Below are 19,263 nucleotides of genomic sequence, written 5' to 3'. Positions count from 1 at the left end.
TATTAGCCTACATATGGTGTTCTAGTCAAATCTTCGTTTGTTTAGAAAATCCAAATGTCTTCCTTCAAATTTGAAAATGTACATTGCGGGGGCTGTGTGTGTGTGAGAAGTGGAGTTCATTAACTTCAAACAAGAATCAAAATACTGATTAAACTAACAGGGAATTAGCCCTTCCAGCAGGGTGATTTCAGGGAAATGTACATAAGGATCTTGGGCTAGTGTTGATTTGTACTGAAGGCTATTTTCAAGTATATTTTGTAAGTTTTATAAGTCAAGTTAGTTTTATTAAACACTGCATTTCCCTGAATAACTTGAATATTTTTTCCAAAGCAAACTTACATTTTTTTTAGTGCACAGACAAAAGTAATTTTCTGTTTTGGTATAATTAAATCACATTTAAAGAGAAGTCTTATTCACTTCCAATAATCAGTTGTCTCTTTCTGAATTAATCAAAATGATCAAGAGGAATGTGAGATCATTTTATGTGTGTGAATTAGCTGGAATCAATGAAAACCAGAAATATTAGGACAAATTCCATTATGGATCTTGGAGAGTATTTAATTAAGGTAATAAACATACCAATTTTTGTGCTGCACATGAAATAACGTTAGTAATAATGCCCTGGAATTCATTTTTTAGTATATGTTAATTTGAAATTTATATAATGTGAATCTTATTAAAAGATTAATTAAGGATTAAGAAAAATTAAGCATTAAGATGTTACCTATTTTTTATGTGGGTGAGATTATTGTGATTTTTTTGATTTAATCACTTGTGCTGTTGGCCTCATTGCAGGAGGAAAAAAAAGAGCACCCTAGAGAATGCTGGGTTGTTCCCTTGGCTGCTTACACTGTGCTAATGAGGTGCCTTCGGGAAGGGGTAAGGCTCTTTCATTGTCCTCAGTAGAATCTCTCCACTGTAATAACCCTTTAGGCATTGTGTGAGGATTGTAGCCTGCAGCGCTGCAGTACCTTGTCAAGCAAGTATTGCTCTAGAATTTAAATAATCATGATAAGACCATGACTTAAGCAGAAGAAGAATGCAAAACTGCAGTGTCGTTCTCTGTATATTCAATGTTTATGCATTGCTGCTTGGGTTTTGGAAATTGTATAGTAAATAAAAATTACTGCTAGTAAATGCTGAGTTTATTCATACTGTGGCTTTCTTTTGAGAAATGTTCCAACAATGTGTACTGTCTTCCTAAAATGTATAGTTTGTACAGTTTATTTTTTAACAAGATTTACTTTCTACCTAAAAAGTGGCTGATGCACAGGTTTTTAAAAACTGCACTGTTATCTTATTGGATTATTAGTGCTCTTTTGAGGCCTAAAAGTAATAACTAGTTTTTTCTGCTGCATATGCTATGCTGTAGTTTTTATTTTTCTTGGTGATGATTTAGCCATGTTAAAAGAGGAGAAGAACATGCCTATAATTCCAGTTTGTAAAATGAGAAAGAATTGAGTAGAGTGTTGGCATTCACAGTTTATTTGAGACGAGCTGACTTTATTTTTGCCCAAGGCAAAGCTAAAGGCAGAAAACATGATGGGGAGTTGATGGAGGTGGGGAAAGCAAGATAAATCCCCCTTTTTTTTCCTTTTTTCTGGGATCTTTATTGCCTATAGAATGTGATTAATGGTGGAAGTCTGTAGATGCATTTCAACATCTTCAAAACTTCAGGTGATCAAGAACACACAGCTGTGTGTATATTTCCAGTTCTATATTCATAGTTACAGTAAGATGCCATTCCAAGGCACGTTTGTGAGAAGCTATTTATTGTTATCTGTGAATATTCAGGATATAGGAAGTAAATGGAAACATCCAAAAGAAACTAATTTATTCTGGAACAATGAAATAAATTCTTAGTCCTGAAACCACTCAGAATTTTCTTAGTAATTTATCTTCCCATTTTTTTTCTTGGAAAAAACCCCCACACAGTACATTTTACTTGCAACTATTTGAATTAATACCTCTGTAAGTTTAAAGTTAGCAAGTAAGTTAACCAAGCACAGTTCTGGATTTCTACAATTTCTGTTTGTGAAAATGCTAGAATTTTGTAATGGAGTTGTGTTAAGTAGTAATGTTTGTATTAGTACAGTGCATATTTGGTAATACAAATTGCTCTGTCTCAATTGTAGCTGCCCCAAGTTCCTGGAACAGCACTGATTGAAGAATCAAAAGTATACATAAATACATAAAGTACCTCACAACATCTGGGAATGGAGAAAGAATTGTACCACACGCTGTTATTAACTTTTGTAATTTCTTTTGCTGCTTTTTGCTGCACTCATGTTGCAACCCTCTCTTTATCCTATGTAACTTCTTTACAAGCCATCTCTCTTTCTTGGAAAATGATGTGGCAGCATCTAAAACTGGATGGTTAAAATTACATTAGTAGTAGGCAGCTATTTGCAAGAGGTTTTAGTTTTTAGGGAAGTAATAGATCAGCTATAAAAGAGAAAAGTTTTTGTGCCAGATGTTTTGGATGCGGGAGTGAGGGAGTAGAAGAGAAATGAATAAAGATGGGAAAAGTGAGAGAAGGATTTGAAAATAATCAGTTCAGTTTGTGGTATTCCTTTTAAATGTTTATTTATATCTGTTTCAAAGCATGTAGAAGTGAGACTACTGGAGTAGATGCATCCAGGATGATAATGTATCAGTCTTTTCAGTGTTTCTCAGTATTTAGTGAAAAGGAGATCTTACAGTTTTTAAAAGCAAAAGTTAATAAAATTGACTTTGTGAATTTACATAAAAAGGACTGTGCAGTGTTATAAGAATGACTTAGCGTATAACCAGAAATCTTTCAGAAAAAAATCTTAACATATTCAAAGCTGTATAATCATAGAGCAGTTTAAGTTGGAGGGACCTTGAGAGGTCATCTAATCCAACCCCCTGCTCAAAGCAGGTCTTATCAGATCAGATTGTTCATGGTTGCGTCCACTTGAATATTGAACACCTCCAAGGATGGTGATCTCAACTTCGCTGGGCAGCGTGTTCTAGGAGGGGATCACCCTCATAATAAAAAAGGTTTTTGTAATATGTGATCGGAATGTCCTATGTTCCAACTTGTGGCCACTGCCTCTTGTCTCATGGCCATGCACTTGTGATAGGATCTGGCTACACATCCTCTGTATCCTCTAATCAGGTAGTTGTGATATCTCCCCTGTACCACCTTCTCAAGGCTGAACAGACCCAGCTCTCTCAGCCTCTCTTCGTATGTCATGTTTCAGCCATCTGACCAACCTGATTCTTTTCTGTGATGAGGAGGTGACTGGTGCTGTGGACAAGGGGAGGGCAGTGGGTATTGTATGCTTCGACTTCAGCAAGGCTTCTGACACAGTCCATCGTATGGGGAGGGCAGTGGATATTGTATGCCTCGATTTCAGCAGGGCTTTTGACACAGTCCCCCGTACGCTCCTTAATGACCAGGATGACAGGATGGAGTATATTCTCAGCAAGTTTGTGGACAACATCAAATTTAGGAGTGAGGGTGGCGTCAATGTGCTGGACAGCAGGTCTGCTGTTTGGAAGGACTTGGATGGGCTGGAAAAATGGGCTAACAAGAACCTCATAAACTTCAACAAGAGCATATGCAAGGGTGTGCATTTGCGATGGGTGCAACAGGACAGGCTGGGGGCTGACTCCCTAGGAAGCAGCTCAGCAGAAAACCTGGCCCAGGGATACTGGTGGAGAGCTGAACATGAGCCAGCAGTGTGCCCTGGCAGCAAAGAAGAGCAACTGCATCCTGGCTTGTATTAGCAAGAGTGTAACCAGCAGGTCCAGGGAAGTGATCCCTCCCCTCCATTCAGCACTGGTGAGACCACATCTGGAGTTTCATGTTCAGTTTTGGACTCCCTAGTACAAAAGAGATAGTGACATGATAGAGTAAGTCCAGCAGAGTGCCAGCAGGATGGTCAAAATAACCGAAGAAAAAAATCCCTAATGTTCAGAATTATTCTCAGTGCAAAAGACTATATGATTGTAACTAGAAAACATTAAACATGCTCTTTAACATAACATCTGGCAATGAAATAAGAAATAATGTGCTATCTATGGACACAGTTATATAAAGAAAATTAAGATCAAATGCCTTATATATATATATATTTTTTTCCTCTTTGAGTGGAGGCAAATCATAGAGTAATTTAAGTTGGACCTCTGGAAGTCATCTGGTCCAGCGTCTTTTCAAAGCAAGGTCAACTTTATTAGTTGGATCCAACTTCAAATTTTGATTAGGTTGCTCAAGGCTTTATCTAGTCAAGCTTTAAATAACTTCAAGGATGGTTATTTTACAACCTCTCTAGGCCCTTGCTTCTGTGTCTGAGTGCTCTTGCTGTGAAGAACATTTTTCCTTATATCTAATTGGAATTTACCATGCTATAGTCTGTGTCTGTTGCCTCTTGACCTTTCATTGGCATCACTGGGAAGAGTCTTGCTCCATCTTCTCTATAACGACCTATAAGGTGGTGGAAAACAGCTGTTATCTCCCCCCTTTAGCTTTCCCTTTTTCAGGCTGGACAAACTTAGCGCTCTCAGCCTCTTCATGAATACCGTGTGCTTCTGCCCCTCAGTCGTACTTGTGGTCCTCTTCTGGACTCACTCCTTTATGTCAAAGTCTTCCTTGTAGTGGGAATCTAAACGTGGACAGAGTACTCCAAATGTGAGATCACATTTCAGAATAGATGGGAATGATCACTTCCCTCCACCAGCTGACCGCACTCTTGCTTATGCAGCCCAGTCTGCAGTTAAGCTTGGTTGCCACCAGGGCACACTGCAGGCTCGCGTTCAGGCTGCTCTCTGGCTGACCCTCCGGATACCCCTCTGCCCTGCTGCTCTCTAGCCAGGCAGCTCCCACCTGTACAGCTGCGGGGGGTTATTCCAGCCTAGGTGCAAAACTTTGCATTTGTCTTTTTTGGATTTCATGAGGTTTCTGTCTTCCCATTTCTCTGGCTTGAAAGCCCTCTTACATTAGCAATTAACAGAGTTAAGTTTAATTAAATCACATATTGATTTTAATTATTTTAAGCTTCTTTAATAAAATTTTATCTCTCAGTATGCTTTCTATAGTTAATATGTAAATGTGGTCTCTGTGTTTATGACAAACTAATTTTTTGGTAATAAACTTTGCATTACTGCACTGGGTTAAGTATGTGCATTATGAAATACTTTCATGTAATCTTTTATTGCCAATTAGGAAGCTTTATTTGATGTCTTTAATAAGAATTTAAGAAAGTAAAACTAATTTACATCATTCAGTACCATAGTTCATATAACCTTGAATTTCTTAAGATAAGTTGGCTGTTTTTCAATTCCATTAGGAATTGCTCTGAAGTGTACTTGGATCTCTGGAGTTCTAGTAATAGTTGTCACTATCAGATCAGACTTACCCTTGGAAACAGAATAATAGAGGCAGGAGAGAGTTTGAAATGTGCTTGTGTCCCTTTTATTTGCCAGTAAAGGAACAAAAAGTTCAGAAAATGCATGTAGTGTCAATTTTGCATACGTTCTATACCTGAAAATCTAACAGTAGCAAAAAGTATATAGATTAAAGGGCTTTTAGGATAGTAAACTAGTAGATTGGAAAATACTTTTATCAGTAGGGGAGCACAAGTTCAGATTTACTACACTTTAACACTGATAAATTGAGATGGAAGTTATTTTTGGTTCAGGCAAAGAACAGGCATGTTCAATGTTGTGTCAAAATAAGGAAATTGGTATACTCATAAATAAGTCACGTCAAGTTGGACTTGTCATTGTTCAGCTTTGGTATAATTTTCAGTCTGTCAGAATCTATGTGGTAAGTGTTGCAACCCTTGCCTACTAACCTTTTACAACAACTTTTTCCAACAGTGACACAAAATTCCTGATATAAGCATTTGCATTTGTGTCCAAGTTCAACTTCTAAATGTTTGCGTGTCGTCGCTAAGATCGCAGGGTCCTGATTTCTACAGTTAAGGAGCTTAGTTCCTACAGCAGTAAGAACAAGATTGTTTAATGCTCACATTCTCAAAAGAGAGGCTTCTGCAGATTTTTCAGGGCTCTCTCTTGCTAAAGTTTGTCTCCCTGCTGTCACAGTCTGTCGATGTTCGTATGTTATGTAGTCACATGTAGTCACTTTTTTTTTTTTCTTATTTACTATTAGTCACATAATGCTGATGTGGCTGCCTTTTTCCTTTCATCCATTTCTCTCTCTCTCTCTCTCTCTCTCTCTCTCGATCCTTCATTTAAACATTTTTTTTTCCAGATAGTCGTCTTAGTGGTAATCATCTTTCCCATATCCAAACTGCTCTTTTATCCCTTTTATTATTTTTCTTGGCTTGTTTAGGTCTACATTATGTTGCTTTGACATAGTCGTGCAGTGAGAATAGACAATGGAGTCAGGAACTGTATGAAAGTGTTCTTAGGAGCCTTCCTGTGTGAAAGCAGGAAGGAAATATTGAAAAAGCTTTCAGGAGCTTGGTATCTGTCCATTTCTGCTTACAAATGGCATGTAAATGTAAGGTACTGCTATGCATAATTTTAGATATGACTTCATAGAACCCGGAAAAATTATATATAGGCAATATATTTTCATGGATAAATTAATATATACAGCTATCACTAATAAACTATATCTGGCTTTTAGAATGTGCACAATCTTCTCATTTAAAAGTGTGGCACCTGGAGAATGTACTTTAATCAGAAATAGTGCATGAGGTTACAAAGTGCAATTTTCTGTCTCTTCCATATACATTTTTCAAGGTACCATATAAGCAAGACTGTTAATAAATTACAGCTTGCCAGTAAGTTACAATACACATTTTCATCCTTCATGAGAGTTCTTCCTTAACGAGGAAAGATAAAAATCTGGAATTTTTGGTTCTGAACTAATGAGAAATTTTAACAATAGAAGATGATCAAGAAGTGGTTAATATTTAATATAAGGCAATATAACAGAGGGTAGAAATCCTCATGTAAAATAAGTAGTGAGTAACATCTCTCAAGTTTATACACTAACAAGATTCTTTTTCTTTTATGTTTGAGCCTGATTTTTCCTTTGCTTCCTTCTATTTGATAGTTACAGTGACTTAGTGGTAAATTTTTTTGTAGAAGGGCTCAAGTACAATACAAAAGAGTGGCTTAATAGGGACACTTCTGTTTTGATAGTCAATGTTATTGTTCTGTTTACCTATTACTGGAATATATGCTGTATGCAGGTTAGTAAGTGTCAGAGGTATAGGGTCCCAGTTTGGCTTCGATTTTGCATCTGTACGGATCTTTACTTAGAACGTATGTTCTTAGCCAGAACAGTGCCTTCACAATGAGTTCAGAGAAGAAAGGAGACAAGGAGATTATTTTCTCAGAAAATATAGGACAGTCTATACCATAAAAGTAATAGTCCAAATCATACACATTCAGACTTCCATTTCTAGGTTAGGTCTCTAGTTTACTGACAGAATTATTTTTTCCATAAAAGGTATTTAAAAATGTATTTCTAAGTGTTCGTTATCCTTTGTGAAGGATTTATATCACAAATTATAGTCAAATGAGATTTGATTCTTATAATCATGAATGCTTAGAATCATACAGGTTTATTTCATTAAGTTATGTTTGTATTTTCATTCTGTCTTTTTAGATTAAAGGAAGAATTATATGGAAGTCGATTTAGAATAATGATGGACTACTGTCTTACTTCCTAGATCTTTTAGTCTGCTTCTCAAATGTTTCTTTATCAGTATTGTGCTTTATCTCAAGTATAGCTATCTACACACAATATAGTATGAAAAGGTCATAAAATATTTTATGGTCAAGGTGTAAAGGATATTATGATGTTTTTATGTAGTATGTTCTTTAAGGTAATGACTGTATCCTCAGTGCCTCTGAAATCTGTGGTGCACTGTTAGTTCTTCCACAATCAAAAATAGTATCCTGTAGATTCTGCTATTTCCAAAAAATGAAAGTAGATGCATCGATAATTTTGATTTGCTTAATTTCTTTTAAAATTTGAATAAAAAGACTTCCTTAAAAGAAATTTTCCTTTAGCAGTTTACATCTATTTATCCTTTTGGTATCTGCTTTCTCACCTACGGGTCATTTTCACTAAACATTTGTGATTCTAATCAAAAACAGAGTTAGCTGCAAGTGTTTAACATGACTGAAAGTTAGGAGCTCCAAGTGCATTTTGTAAAACTAGTTGAAATCTAAAAATAGACAAAGGAGAGTACATGCTTCTTTTTGATACAGTTCTATTCAGAGGTTTAGCTTTAACACAGTTTATGATATCAACAGAGGTTAACTGTTACATGGAAGCTCTTTACTTGCATCTTGAAGATCCATTTAGTTCCACTAACATAGCTTATGTCCTGGTAACATGACAGGATGACTCCTTTAGTTAAGAGGCCAAATATTAGTTTAGCTCAGGCTTCCCTTCCAGAGACTTAATTAAGCAGAAAATGGTACAAGTCTTGTTGCTTAGACAGTGCTCAGGAATAGATCCCAAAGGGGCTTGGATAGACATCTCAGGTGGCAGCAAATGGAATTACTCTGACAGCCTCATTGAGTTTATAGAGCACTGTGACGATACATGACCCTTTTCTAGCCAAGATAGTAGAATGACCGGTTATCCGGCACAGGTTATAATTCATCTCAGCAGCGGCTGAAAAGAACAAGATAAAACACACGTTCAGGACCAAATTTTGTAAAGAAAAGTTAGAATTGCATCTGGAGATCTGTTAGCATTCGTAATCACCATTATCTGCTGCATAGTGCTTTTACTCTGGTTTATTTATGGGATTTTAATGTATTTAGTAACTGTTCAAAGCAGCAGTGGAGCTCCAATTAGTGTTCCTAGTAATCATTTAGCTTGTAAGGGAGGCTTACCTTGAATATGAATGTTTCAATTATGGAGTGGATTTTAAATGCTTATACCTGATAAATCTATGCGTTTTTTAACCTTACCTGTGCAAAAAAATAGACTGAGATTCAGAAGTATATTTCACTGGAAAAGATTAAAAATATTATTTATAAAAAGCTTTGAGACACCTTATTTTGTTAAACATATCTGTGTATCTAGGTCTTTAATAGATTGAAATGATATGATATATTGCAGTAATAAAAACTATGTAAAAACCCAGGAACCGATCTTTTTTGTTTTCATAGCTGTAAATCAAAGGAGGACCACAGAAATTAGTAGAGTTTTATAACAGAGTGCAACTCTTTCAAATGGGAGTTGGCTTTGGTGTCTCTTTTAACTGTTTGGATTAGAGCTGCAGTTCTTTGGGAGAACAGGAAGTATTAGCATGAAAATGAGTATGAAAAAAGCTTTTTTGACAGCATTATACTAGAGTTTCCAAACATTTCTGCATCACTCTGTATTTTAGAACGCTTAAGTCAGTAGAAGAAAGAGTTGGTATAGAATATATTTTTAATGAAATGAGTGTTCTCCACTTCTTTTTTTGTACTTTTGTACTGATTTCCGGAAGGTGTCATTATTACTGCCTACAGTTGTTGGGGGTTCTGATTTTGAAGATAAATGTCGGATATCCAAAGGGTAGTGGGATAATGTGGAGATTAGTATAAGAAAGAAATCAATTAGATATTATGGTGAATTATTTGTGAAGCCAGACTGTGAGGTAGACTTGACAAATTAAATTGGTTGTCCTTCTTATGCTAAAAATTCACCCTTGCTGAACTCATGGATATCGTTTAAGTCATTGTTGAAAAACCTTGCTTATTCAAAGTTACAGATGGAAATAAGGTGGGGCAATGCCCAGCCAAAAAAACTACGAGCAATAAATCTTCCATTTCTGTTAAGGTAAAGATGTCACACACTTTGATTTTAAGTATGAAGTTAAACTTCCATTGGAGTCAGTAACAGTTTTCTTGATTAAAAAAATCTACTGCCATATAACATTCATGGTATGCTGATGGCTCATCATTTATTCTGACATGATAATTTTTTATTCCATGGAGGCATTATAGTGTGTAAAGTAATATGTAGAAATGAAGTAGAAATTAAAGATACATGTATAGACTACGTGTAGTGTGGATGAATAACCTTATGTATTTTGATAGAATCATTTGGTGGCTTCCCACAAACATTTTTGCAGCTAAGAAGATTTGATTAGCATAAAAAAAATCACCAAGAGTTGAGAATCTATTAGGGAATTTAGGAATTGCGGTAGTAAATGGCTCCCAAAGGTTTATCTTAGACATTGGTCAAGACTGTGTATTTCCAAAGAGGAAGAAAAGGGAATAACAAGATAACCTGACTTGCAAGAAGACTTCTTCTTTATCCCCAGGGGTTATTGGTTGTTTTGGGTAAGAAGGGTTTAATCTCTTTAGTTTTGTTTTTCCTGATATAACTGTATGTCTCATTTATAATCATGCTGTTCAAAGCCTATTGTAGTGATGTATGTTGGTAAACAGATATCTATTCATAAAGCACTGATCAACACCTTTGACATGACACCTTTTCATTTTTAGTGACTGCATTTAATTCAGGCTGATCACTTACAGCTGAAACATTTTGTGTTTAAATGATATTTCTATTAATTTTCTTTACAATAGAAGAGCAAGTGGTGGGTGAATAGGATTCATAAACATAATTTTCTCAGAAATAGTTGCAGTTTCTTGTGAAATTACTTTCCCAAACTTCAAATAAAAATTAAGAAGCCACACTAAGAGAGTATACAGTGAATAAAACATAGGCATAGTAATTAGTTTAAAAACAAGTCAGAAACTTAAAAATGCTTGCATATAAGCTTTCCTTTCCACTTGCCCCTCTAGGAAGAGCGTGTAGTGAACCATTTGGCAGCTAAAATCATTGAAAATGTTTGCACTACTTGCTCTGGCCATGCACAAGGATTTATTACAGCAGAAATTGGACCTGTGTTGTGGTACCTTTTCACACATTCTACAGTAGATTCCCTGAAGATAACTGCTGTTTCGGTAAGTAATTTCATTTCATAATATTGATGTGTTTTGGGTATTATTTTAGAAGCTTTAAATATTTTGTATGGAATTTGAAATTGTGTATGCATATTTATATTTCATATTACATTAAAATATATTTACATATTTTTTGAAAGTGAAAACTGAACATTTTGGATTCTAGAATTTATGTTATTTGAGATGCTTTTCTTATTCTATTCTTACAGAATTAATATTAATAGTACCTGTTCAAAGATGGCTGAAAGGTGGTTCTAGGAGGATGTGCCAAAGTTGATTGGCTTGCAGTATTTTGCTATCATATTGTTATATTTCTCTATGGCAATATCTTGTAAATAGTACTCTGCCCTTGTTCATGTTTATTTGCCTTCACTGAGAAAACCTATAATTGAAACCTAATATATCTTCTGGTGCTGAAAACGAACATAGGACAAAATCCTTGCAAGTTCTTCACCGCTTGGAGCATATGCTTTCTTATGCTGCTGACCATGACTGGTGTTTGAAAAGTTTAATCTTTCAAGGAATCAATGAAATTCTTGCAAATTGAAATTTGGCTTTGAAATGTTGTCTCTCACTTCAGGAGTGATGATTATTTTTATTACAGACAGCAATTTATTGATAATATGACACTCAAGAATATGTTTAGTGAGCTCATACCTCCTGTCCACTCATTTGAAAACTCAGACTAGAGGTGAAAGGCTGGATTGTATCCTTGAGGAAACAGGGCATGCTGTATGAAGAAACTGAGACTGTGTGCTTCTATGTTAAAAAACAGAGCGGGGGGGGGGGGGGGGGGGGGAAAGGCAGCAGTTGGTATGATTCCTGGACTAGAAAGGACAAGGAAGAGGAGGTACTGAGTAGACTATTTGCATCAATAAAATGTCCATCTAGTTTTATTGTCTAAAAAACATATGTTCATTTTAAGTGGACTTGTCCTTTTTTCTTCCTTCCATTTTTTTTCCTTTTTTTTTAAGGACAATAAATGATATTTGAGGGAGGTGGAGTTGTTTCTTTGCTTTGGTCATATATATTTGTGAAGGGGGAGTTAGTGTGTTCTTGTGTTATGTTCTTGTGCTTTGGAAGACCTAGTGCTGTAGTCGCATCTGAGATGTTAGAGACATTAATTTTTTTTTTGAAGTTTACTTTTATTATTAAAAGATTGGGTTGTCATTGAATCTTCTTCCTTTTCTTGATTAAGATTTTAGAGATGTAGAAGCTAAATCATTCTTGTCTCAAGCTCAGCTTTTAATTTCTGAACATATTAGATTTAGAAATTACTGGATTTTGTAAACCAGCCATTTTGAGAATAATATGCATGTTTACTGTACTAACCTGTTTGTTAACAAGTATGTAGATGTAAAGTAGTTTAACTGAGGCAAGTGGAACCTGCGTTTGGATGGACTCTAGATAGTAAACTGCTATATATGACATTATGGTTGGAAAGATATGAGGAGCAAAGAGACAGAAGAAAGATGCTTACTTTTATGGTGACCTGAATTTCTACGGTGTGTTTCATCTCTATTTCCTGCTGTCTGTGCTCCTTCCTATCACTGTGTTATCTGATACCACCTACATTCTGTACTGATGAAAGACCCAAGCACAGATTGTGCCTCTTCATCGTTCTTATCCTCTAGAGGGAAAGGTGACAGAGTGGTGTAACATTGCTTGATGTTGATGGACAAAGATTTTAATTTGACTTGCATGGGATACATAGCAATACATCTCAAATCCCATGTCTCTATAGAGAAGTAGCCTTTTTACCTAATATTTATATTACAGTTGAAACCATATGAAATCATCTTTATTCCTAATTTATTGGAAAAGTTGTCAGCATGTGTTTTTGTTCTCCATTATTTTCAGTAAATAAAAATAAAAATTACTGTTATTTATTGGGACTTTTTTTTTCACTTTTGTAGGCTTTATGCAGAATTACTCGTTACTCACCCAGTGCTTTCCAGAGTGTCATTGAAAAAGTGGGATTAACAGCTGTACTAAATTCCCTGGCAACTGGAATATGCAGAATTCAGCAGTATATGCTCACCATGTTTTCTGCTATGTTGTTGTGTGGGATTCATCTACAGAGATTGATTCAAGAAAAGGTTTGACTTCAAATTAATATTATTCACTGGCACAAAATTTCATTAATGGAAAGTTAAAGTTGCCTCCGCTAGTGTTTTTGGTTTTTGGAATGTTTAATTCAGTGGTGCTCAAGTCTGTGAATAGCAGGAAATGAGGAATAGATATTTCCATTTTCTGAAAACTAGGAAATGCAGATTTAATGTCGTAATAGAGAAAAACATTTTAAAGGCCCAATAATATGCCCCAGAAATTGCTACTTACAGAAAATTATCACTTGTTTATGTAATGTAGATTATTTATGTGTTTATTTATATTTAAAACAAACAAAAATATGAAGTAATGAGGTGCATAGCTTTTTTTTCCATCTCTCAGATCCTCAAGAGCTAGTACTAATGGGTACATAAATTGCTACTGCAGCTAGAATTCAATCAATTCAGAAAACTCTAGCCTGACAATAACCGATAATGGCCCCAAGGAAAACAATGAGAAATGCATGAGGACAACTACTTTGACTTAGCGCTCTTAAACATTTGAAAGGGAAAATAATGAGTGTCCTGATTGAATCTAAAGCTGTGCTTGGATTATGCTTTCCTTAAAAGACCTTAGGGCAATTTGTAAGTGAAATGTCATGCAGAAATCACCATTTTATTAACTTAGGCAGGTTTTCTTTTTAATGTCACTGAATAAAACTACAAGTTCTGATGTATGTCTAATACAATTTTTAGAAGAGATGATTAAAAACTTTCTATTTTGATCACCAAATTAAATTCTTTCACATTCTGTGTTTAGAAAAATAGTGTTCGTTCTTTGGCAGTAAGTTTTTACAATTCACAAACAAAAGTAATCTGCCTCTACTTGTAGAGAACAAAAATCACTAAGAAAATAGGACCTCCAGCTCATGTTTTCATCAGATCGTAATGTATGCTGTAAATTGATACTCATCTTGACTACAAAAAATACATTAGGCTTTACTAGAGAGCAGTTAGCTTAGTTTCTATATATGTCATTTTCAAAATAATATTTAAATTAAATAATCTACTGTCTTCCACTGATCACTTCTTGCAGCCTCAGAGCATTCATTCTCTTCCTAAAAGTTATTTCTGTGCCTTGTCAGAATTGCCAACTCATTCTAAGTGCGCGTTAGCTGGCCTTAAGCTTTCCACAGATTCCACTACAACAACATTAATAGATGGCAAATTGTCCCATAACATCCCATTTTCTAACAGTGCACCATATTGTGAGTTGGTGATATATTCAGAGAAGTATATTTAAAAAATATTCACTTGAATATTCAGAGAAAGAATATAATGCGTAACAAGAATGGCTACATCATGATGTTTGCTGTGAAGAATTCCTTGTTTGTGTAGGACTTGCGTTGCTAAAAGGACCCTCTTTCTGACACTGCAGTTTTTATGAACTATTTTTTATCAAAGTTTTGAGTTATATTAAAAATAATCAACTCTGAAACTCTTCAATCTACTTATACGAAATATAAAATATTATTTTGGAATGCAGTACAGTAGTGGCTGAAACTTCGTAGCTTTAAAATTGCTGCTTAATTCTTAATGAAATATCATAGGTGTGTTGTGAACTAGTATTCCAGTTTTGCAGATTAGAAGGCTGAGGTGTAGACAAATACAGAATTTCTTTCAGGTGCATATATCAAACTAATGCCAGGAATAGGAATAGTACTCAACACTATTACTAAAAGAATCTTGTGCTTTAATAACAGAATTCTGAAATGTTGGTGTCTAGTTCTACTGCATGTGACCACATTTGACACCTGTATCTTCCTTCAAGCTACGATAAGTCCATATCTCATATAACATCTATGTTAGTGCCCCCAATTAGACTGTAGGATCTCAGAAGCGGAAACAAGATTTCGATTTTCTTGAATAGGACCTAAAAATATAAGGACTGCCAGGTACGATCACAGTACAAATAAATTTTTTTTTTTTATTGCTAAAAGCTGAAGTTAATAATCCATCCACTTTTCAATATTCTGTGAGCATGTCACACAAGTCTGTCTTAACTAAAGACAGGAAAAGAAAAAAGAAATTTGTGGTGCAGGTCTCCAAAGTGTTCTTCCTCTTGTAGAATTGTAGTATACTACAGCTTAAGAGTTAGAAGGACCTTAGTGTTATTCAGGAGGTAATGACAAGGTTGTGACTATCCTTTTAATACAACTGCAAACCAGTATATTAAAAAATACATAAAGATACAAATTCATCATGGAAGGCATTTAGCTCTGTATGTGTTTCTGGAAACTCCCTTAGCTCTGAAAACTTACGTTTGGCCTTATTTTCCACTCCCTTCAAGAACAGAGATGAAACCAGTTACTGGGGGGGGGAAGCACTTATAATGTTGCTCTCATATTTCAGTTGCCTTTTCTGATTCTTTGTCTTACCTGAAAATGGGCAAGTAGCAACCTCTGATGTTGACTCTTTTGTCAATATCAGTATGAATTAATAAGAGGTATCAATGTCTTTAGTAAAATCTTTATAACTCTTAACTTTTAAGATAATATTATGGAGGTATTTGCAATACATAAAAAGAAAATTTGAGAATACACAACAATATAAAAAATAATTGCTATGGCAGCTTAGTTTCTTGTATAGTGAAATAATGGTCTACCTATTTTCTCCTTCTGTAAAAAGAAATTCAATTATTTCCTTGTTTTTTGTCATATGTTTTAAATTTGCTTTGCTATATTACTGACAATCTTGAGTATAAAACCATGATCTTGTTACAAGAGACAGCGTGTTCACTTGCAATTGAAAGAGTGTCCTTAGCCTGCAGAGTCTCCATGGATACATCAAACAGTTGCAGGGTAGGGAAGAACAATATAACAGTGAAACAATTAATATTTAATGTAATAGAAAGTATTTCAGCAATTTTGGCTTTTCTGATATGTCAAGTTCTGCAGGTCAGCAAAGATGTGCTACAGTCTTTCTTTGGATAAACTGTTGCTGTTTTGCAGTCCCCAAACAGTTGACAAATGTCACATTTATTTCTTAATCTAGATCATTAAAAGACTCCCAGATAAGTCTGATGTAGATAATTTTAACTGACTATGTTGTCTTAACCCATGGTAACCCCCACAAATAATATTAAAATGTTCTTGTTTTCCAGAGCTTGAGGACTACAAATAGGTGTAGTCAGCTGTGTTTTGGCTTGGAGTTGCATGTGTCCATGTTACGTTGTCACTGTGCTTGGTCTATCAGTGTTAACAGGCAGGATGTTGCATTTTATATGCATTTACTCCAAGTGTGAGGCTTTACACGGTTTCTTCTCGTTATTTTTTTTTTGCTATTCTGGGTTATTTCATAAAAAAATAAACACTTTGTTAAAATTTCAGTCTTTGCTTTTCATAGGTAATATTTCAGAAATTTCCCCTGCAGGCTCTCACTAGAGGAGCTGAAAGTCATGCTCCATTATCTGTTGACATGTTTAAAGCAGTGAACTTTAAATTGTCCGTGCTAATCAGCCATGAGATTAAGAACACTCTTGTTTATGAACTAAATTACAAAAATACAGCAAAAGAGTTATAGAATATATAACAGTTCATTCTTCTGGAATTTCTGTAGTTATTGTCTGTGCTGACCTCTCTTGCAGAGAGCATTAAAATGGAATCTCAGTGAAATCTGGCGGCTTCTGCAACTTTTACAATCCTTCTGCTCTCCCTCTTCCAGTCTCTGTAAGAAGGCATTGTTAATTGTTGGAAAAACTGTCTCTAATAAATCTTATTCAGTGCTGGTTTTCAGTTTGAGTATGAAGTTTCTGTCTTTCAGTTATTCTGTCAGCAAAAGGATTTGCGTAGTAGTTAGTATGTAAAACGTGCATCATACTGCATGATTTAAAACTTTGTGTATAAGTTGCAGGCACACAGCAGGTGGCTGCTTAGTTCTGTAGTATCGCTCACTCTACACCCAAGTCAAATGCAGACACTGTTCAAATGCAGTTTCTGTTGATGAGGCTGTTTGTACTCAGTCTACCTCCTGGACAGAGTCAGTTGAGTTGACTCATTTTTTTAAATTCTGAATCTTTTTGGGGAGGGAGAGAGTAAGAGTAAGGATTCAGTGCTCAGAATCAGGCATTCTGATCAGAAGTTGATCCACAAATATAATTGCTGTTGCCAACAGAGACATCTTTGGAGATTGACTTATTTACCATATAGCCCAGTTGGTCTTCCTAAAAGAAAAGCATGGATCAGGAGCAGAGGTTTTTATTCTTCAGAGTTAGATAATTCTACAAAGGGTTCTCACTTTTTCTGTTTCTTCAGGAAATACTGTGTTGTTGAATAGAGCATAAATGATCATCATCTTACGTTTTTTACAACTAAGAATACCTAACTCTGCTTTCATAATATGACATCTTTCTTCTTGCCACTGATTCTCAGTTTTGTTCCCCTGGAAGTTGAGGCAGTACACGTTAATCTCAGATCTTTTCACCTGTCAGTCCACATTCTGGAAATTAAGAAGGAAAATCTTTCCAATATACAAGGCAAAACAGAGAAAAAAGCTGGAATTTCAGAAGCCAGTCAGCTAATCATTGTTAAACTTTTCCTAGGGAAATTTTTTGTGGTTTGTTATTCTCTCTTCCTCACCATCATTGTTAAATTTTTTAAATGTTGATTTTGTTTGGATTTATATTGACAGGGAGGATGGAGTTAGGTGGGATCTTAGGATCTTGTACATTGACTTTAGGAATGGGGAATGGTCAGTGGGTTAGGAAACTCATGGCTCATTACTGCTTGCAGTTCATTCTTACTTGGGTTGTTCCTTGAAAAGGTATTCTTTACTTCATGAACCTAAAATAAAATGAGATAGTATGATCAGAGGAGGTAGAAACAGGATTACTATCCATTTGAAGCACCTTATGTTTAATTTAAGGATGTGTTGTATACATTATTATATCTGACAAAGGCATTTTTAATCTTTCTGTGTATGTGGGAATTAGAAGGTAAATATTTCATCAGATTTGTGATGATATGTATATATTTGAAAAATGCATCAGTTGTCTTTTAGAATAATTATATTAAAATATCATATGTTTATCCTTAAGGTAAGAATATTTTTTAACTATAAAGTCCATCATTTTTTACTGCATTATGTAGCACTCTGGACACAGTACAGAAAACAGCATTTGCTTACTGCAGCTCTTGAAGTTGTACAAAGCAGCTTTGCATTGGGCCAGTCTATCTTGGACAAAATACCTTTATTTAGTACTATTTAGTGAAATTTTTGGCTATGAAAATGGTATGAAAAGGACTTTAGCAATACACAATGAATAATTTAAAGGAGGAAATTTTAAATGCATATAGTGATAAAATATAGTATACTAAGCTTTTTCATAAAATAATATTAATGTATTTGTGCTTATTCCTACCAAGGATTTTGTGACTACAGTTATTCATTTATTTGAAAGTCCTTCAACTTTCATTCGAGCAAAAGCCTTTCTGGTCCTGTTGCAAGTTTTAATTAATAACAGAGAGATGTTGCTACTCAGTTGTCAAGCAAGGTAAGGTTATAATATAACATATAATTAGATATGTGACGTTTATTTCCAAAGTCCTACCTGAAATGCTTTTATATATGTGATATTTTCGAGTCAGTGTTTTAGAAGTGAACTATTTTCTCTGTAATATGAATGCCTTTATAAGAATATTAAGAAAAGAGTTGTCTATTTGGTATTTGGTCATGAGATTATGATTACTCACAAGAGGAAGTTCAGAGAAGAGAGAGAGCAAGGAGAAAAAAGTATGGAAAAAGAACAAAAATATGATGCTGATTATCAGGTTCCAATCTGGAGTAGGAAGAACTATAATAATTGTTAGGAATACAATATGTATGTGGTTTGATGCACATGAAAGAGCACCATAGTGGAACTTATGTGTAGCGAAGGTGGGGCTAGTGACTGGAGGATCTTGACATAGCCCGGAAATAAAATGAGTGCTTTGTCTTACTTTTAATAAAAAGTAGTAATGCTAAATGTGAAGACAAAACAGCTAGATAGGGAAGAAGAGTTCCAATTCTTGTTTCCACGTAGCTTTTACTTTTGAGAATTTTACTTTTGAGAATGAAGGGAGGGAAGTGTGTTAGGTGTGTAGTTGACCTCAGTAGTATGGAAGACTGCAACCAATATTGAAGGAAAAATAGAGGGTTAATGGAATAGTCTTCAATACAAATAATGGGAACAAACTGCTCTCTGTGCATGCTTTATGTAGTATTGGTGTGCCCCACCTACAGATGGTTATAC

General features: G+C 35.1%; 1 protein-coding gene across 6 annotated transcripts in view; it reads left to right on the top strand.

The window, feature by feature from the left end:
- Positions 1-19,263, top strand: part of ULK4 (unc-51 like kinase 4) — a 237,515-nt gene that overhangs the window by 47,682 nt on the left and 170,570 nt on the right. For all 6 annotated transcript variants that reach the window (XM_064506435.1, XM_064506438.1, XM_064506437.1 and 3 more), the window contains 4 exons: positions 796-879; positions 10,765-10,926; positions 12,843-13,025; positions 18,398-18,525. In XM_064506435.1, the coding sequence (XP_064362505.1) occupies positions 796-879; positions 10,765-10,926; positions 12,843-13,025; positions 18,398-18,525 (557 nt within the window). The remainder of the gene's footprint in view (positions 1-795; positions 880-10,764; positions 10,927-12,842; positions 13,026-18,397; positions 18,526-19,263) is intronic.

The sequence above is a fragment of the Dromaius novaehollandiae genome, chromosome 2 (genome assembly GCF_036370855.1).
Source record: "Dromaius novaehollandiae isolate bDroNov1 chromosome 2, bDroNov1.hap1, whole genome shotgun sequence".
Classification (NCBI taxonomy): Eukaryota; Metazoa; Chordata; class Aves; order Casuariiformes; family Dromaiidae; genus Dromaius; species Dromaius novaehollandiae.
This window is presented reverse-complemented; position numbering and strand designations above follow the sequence as displayed.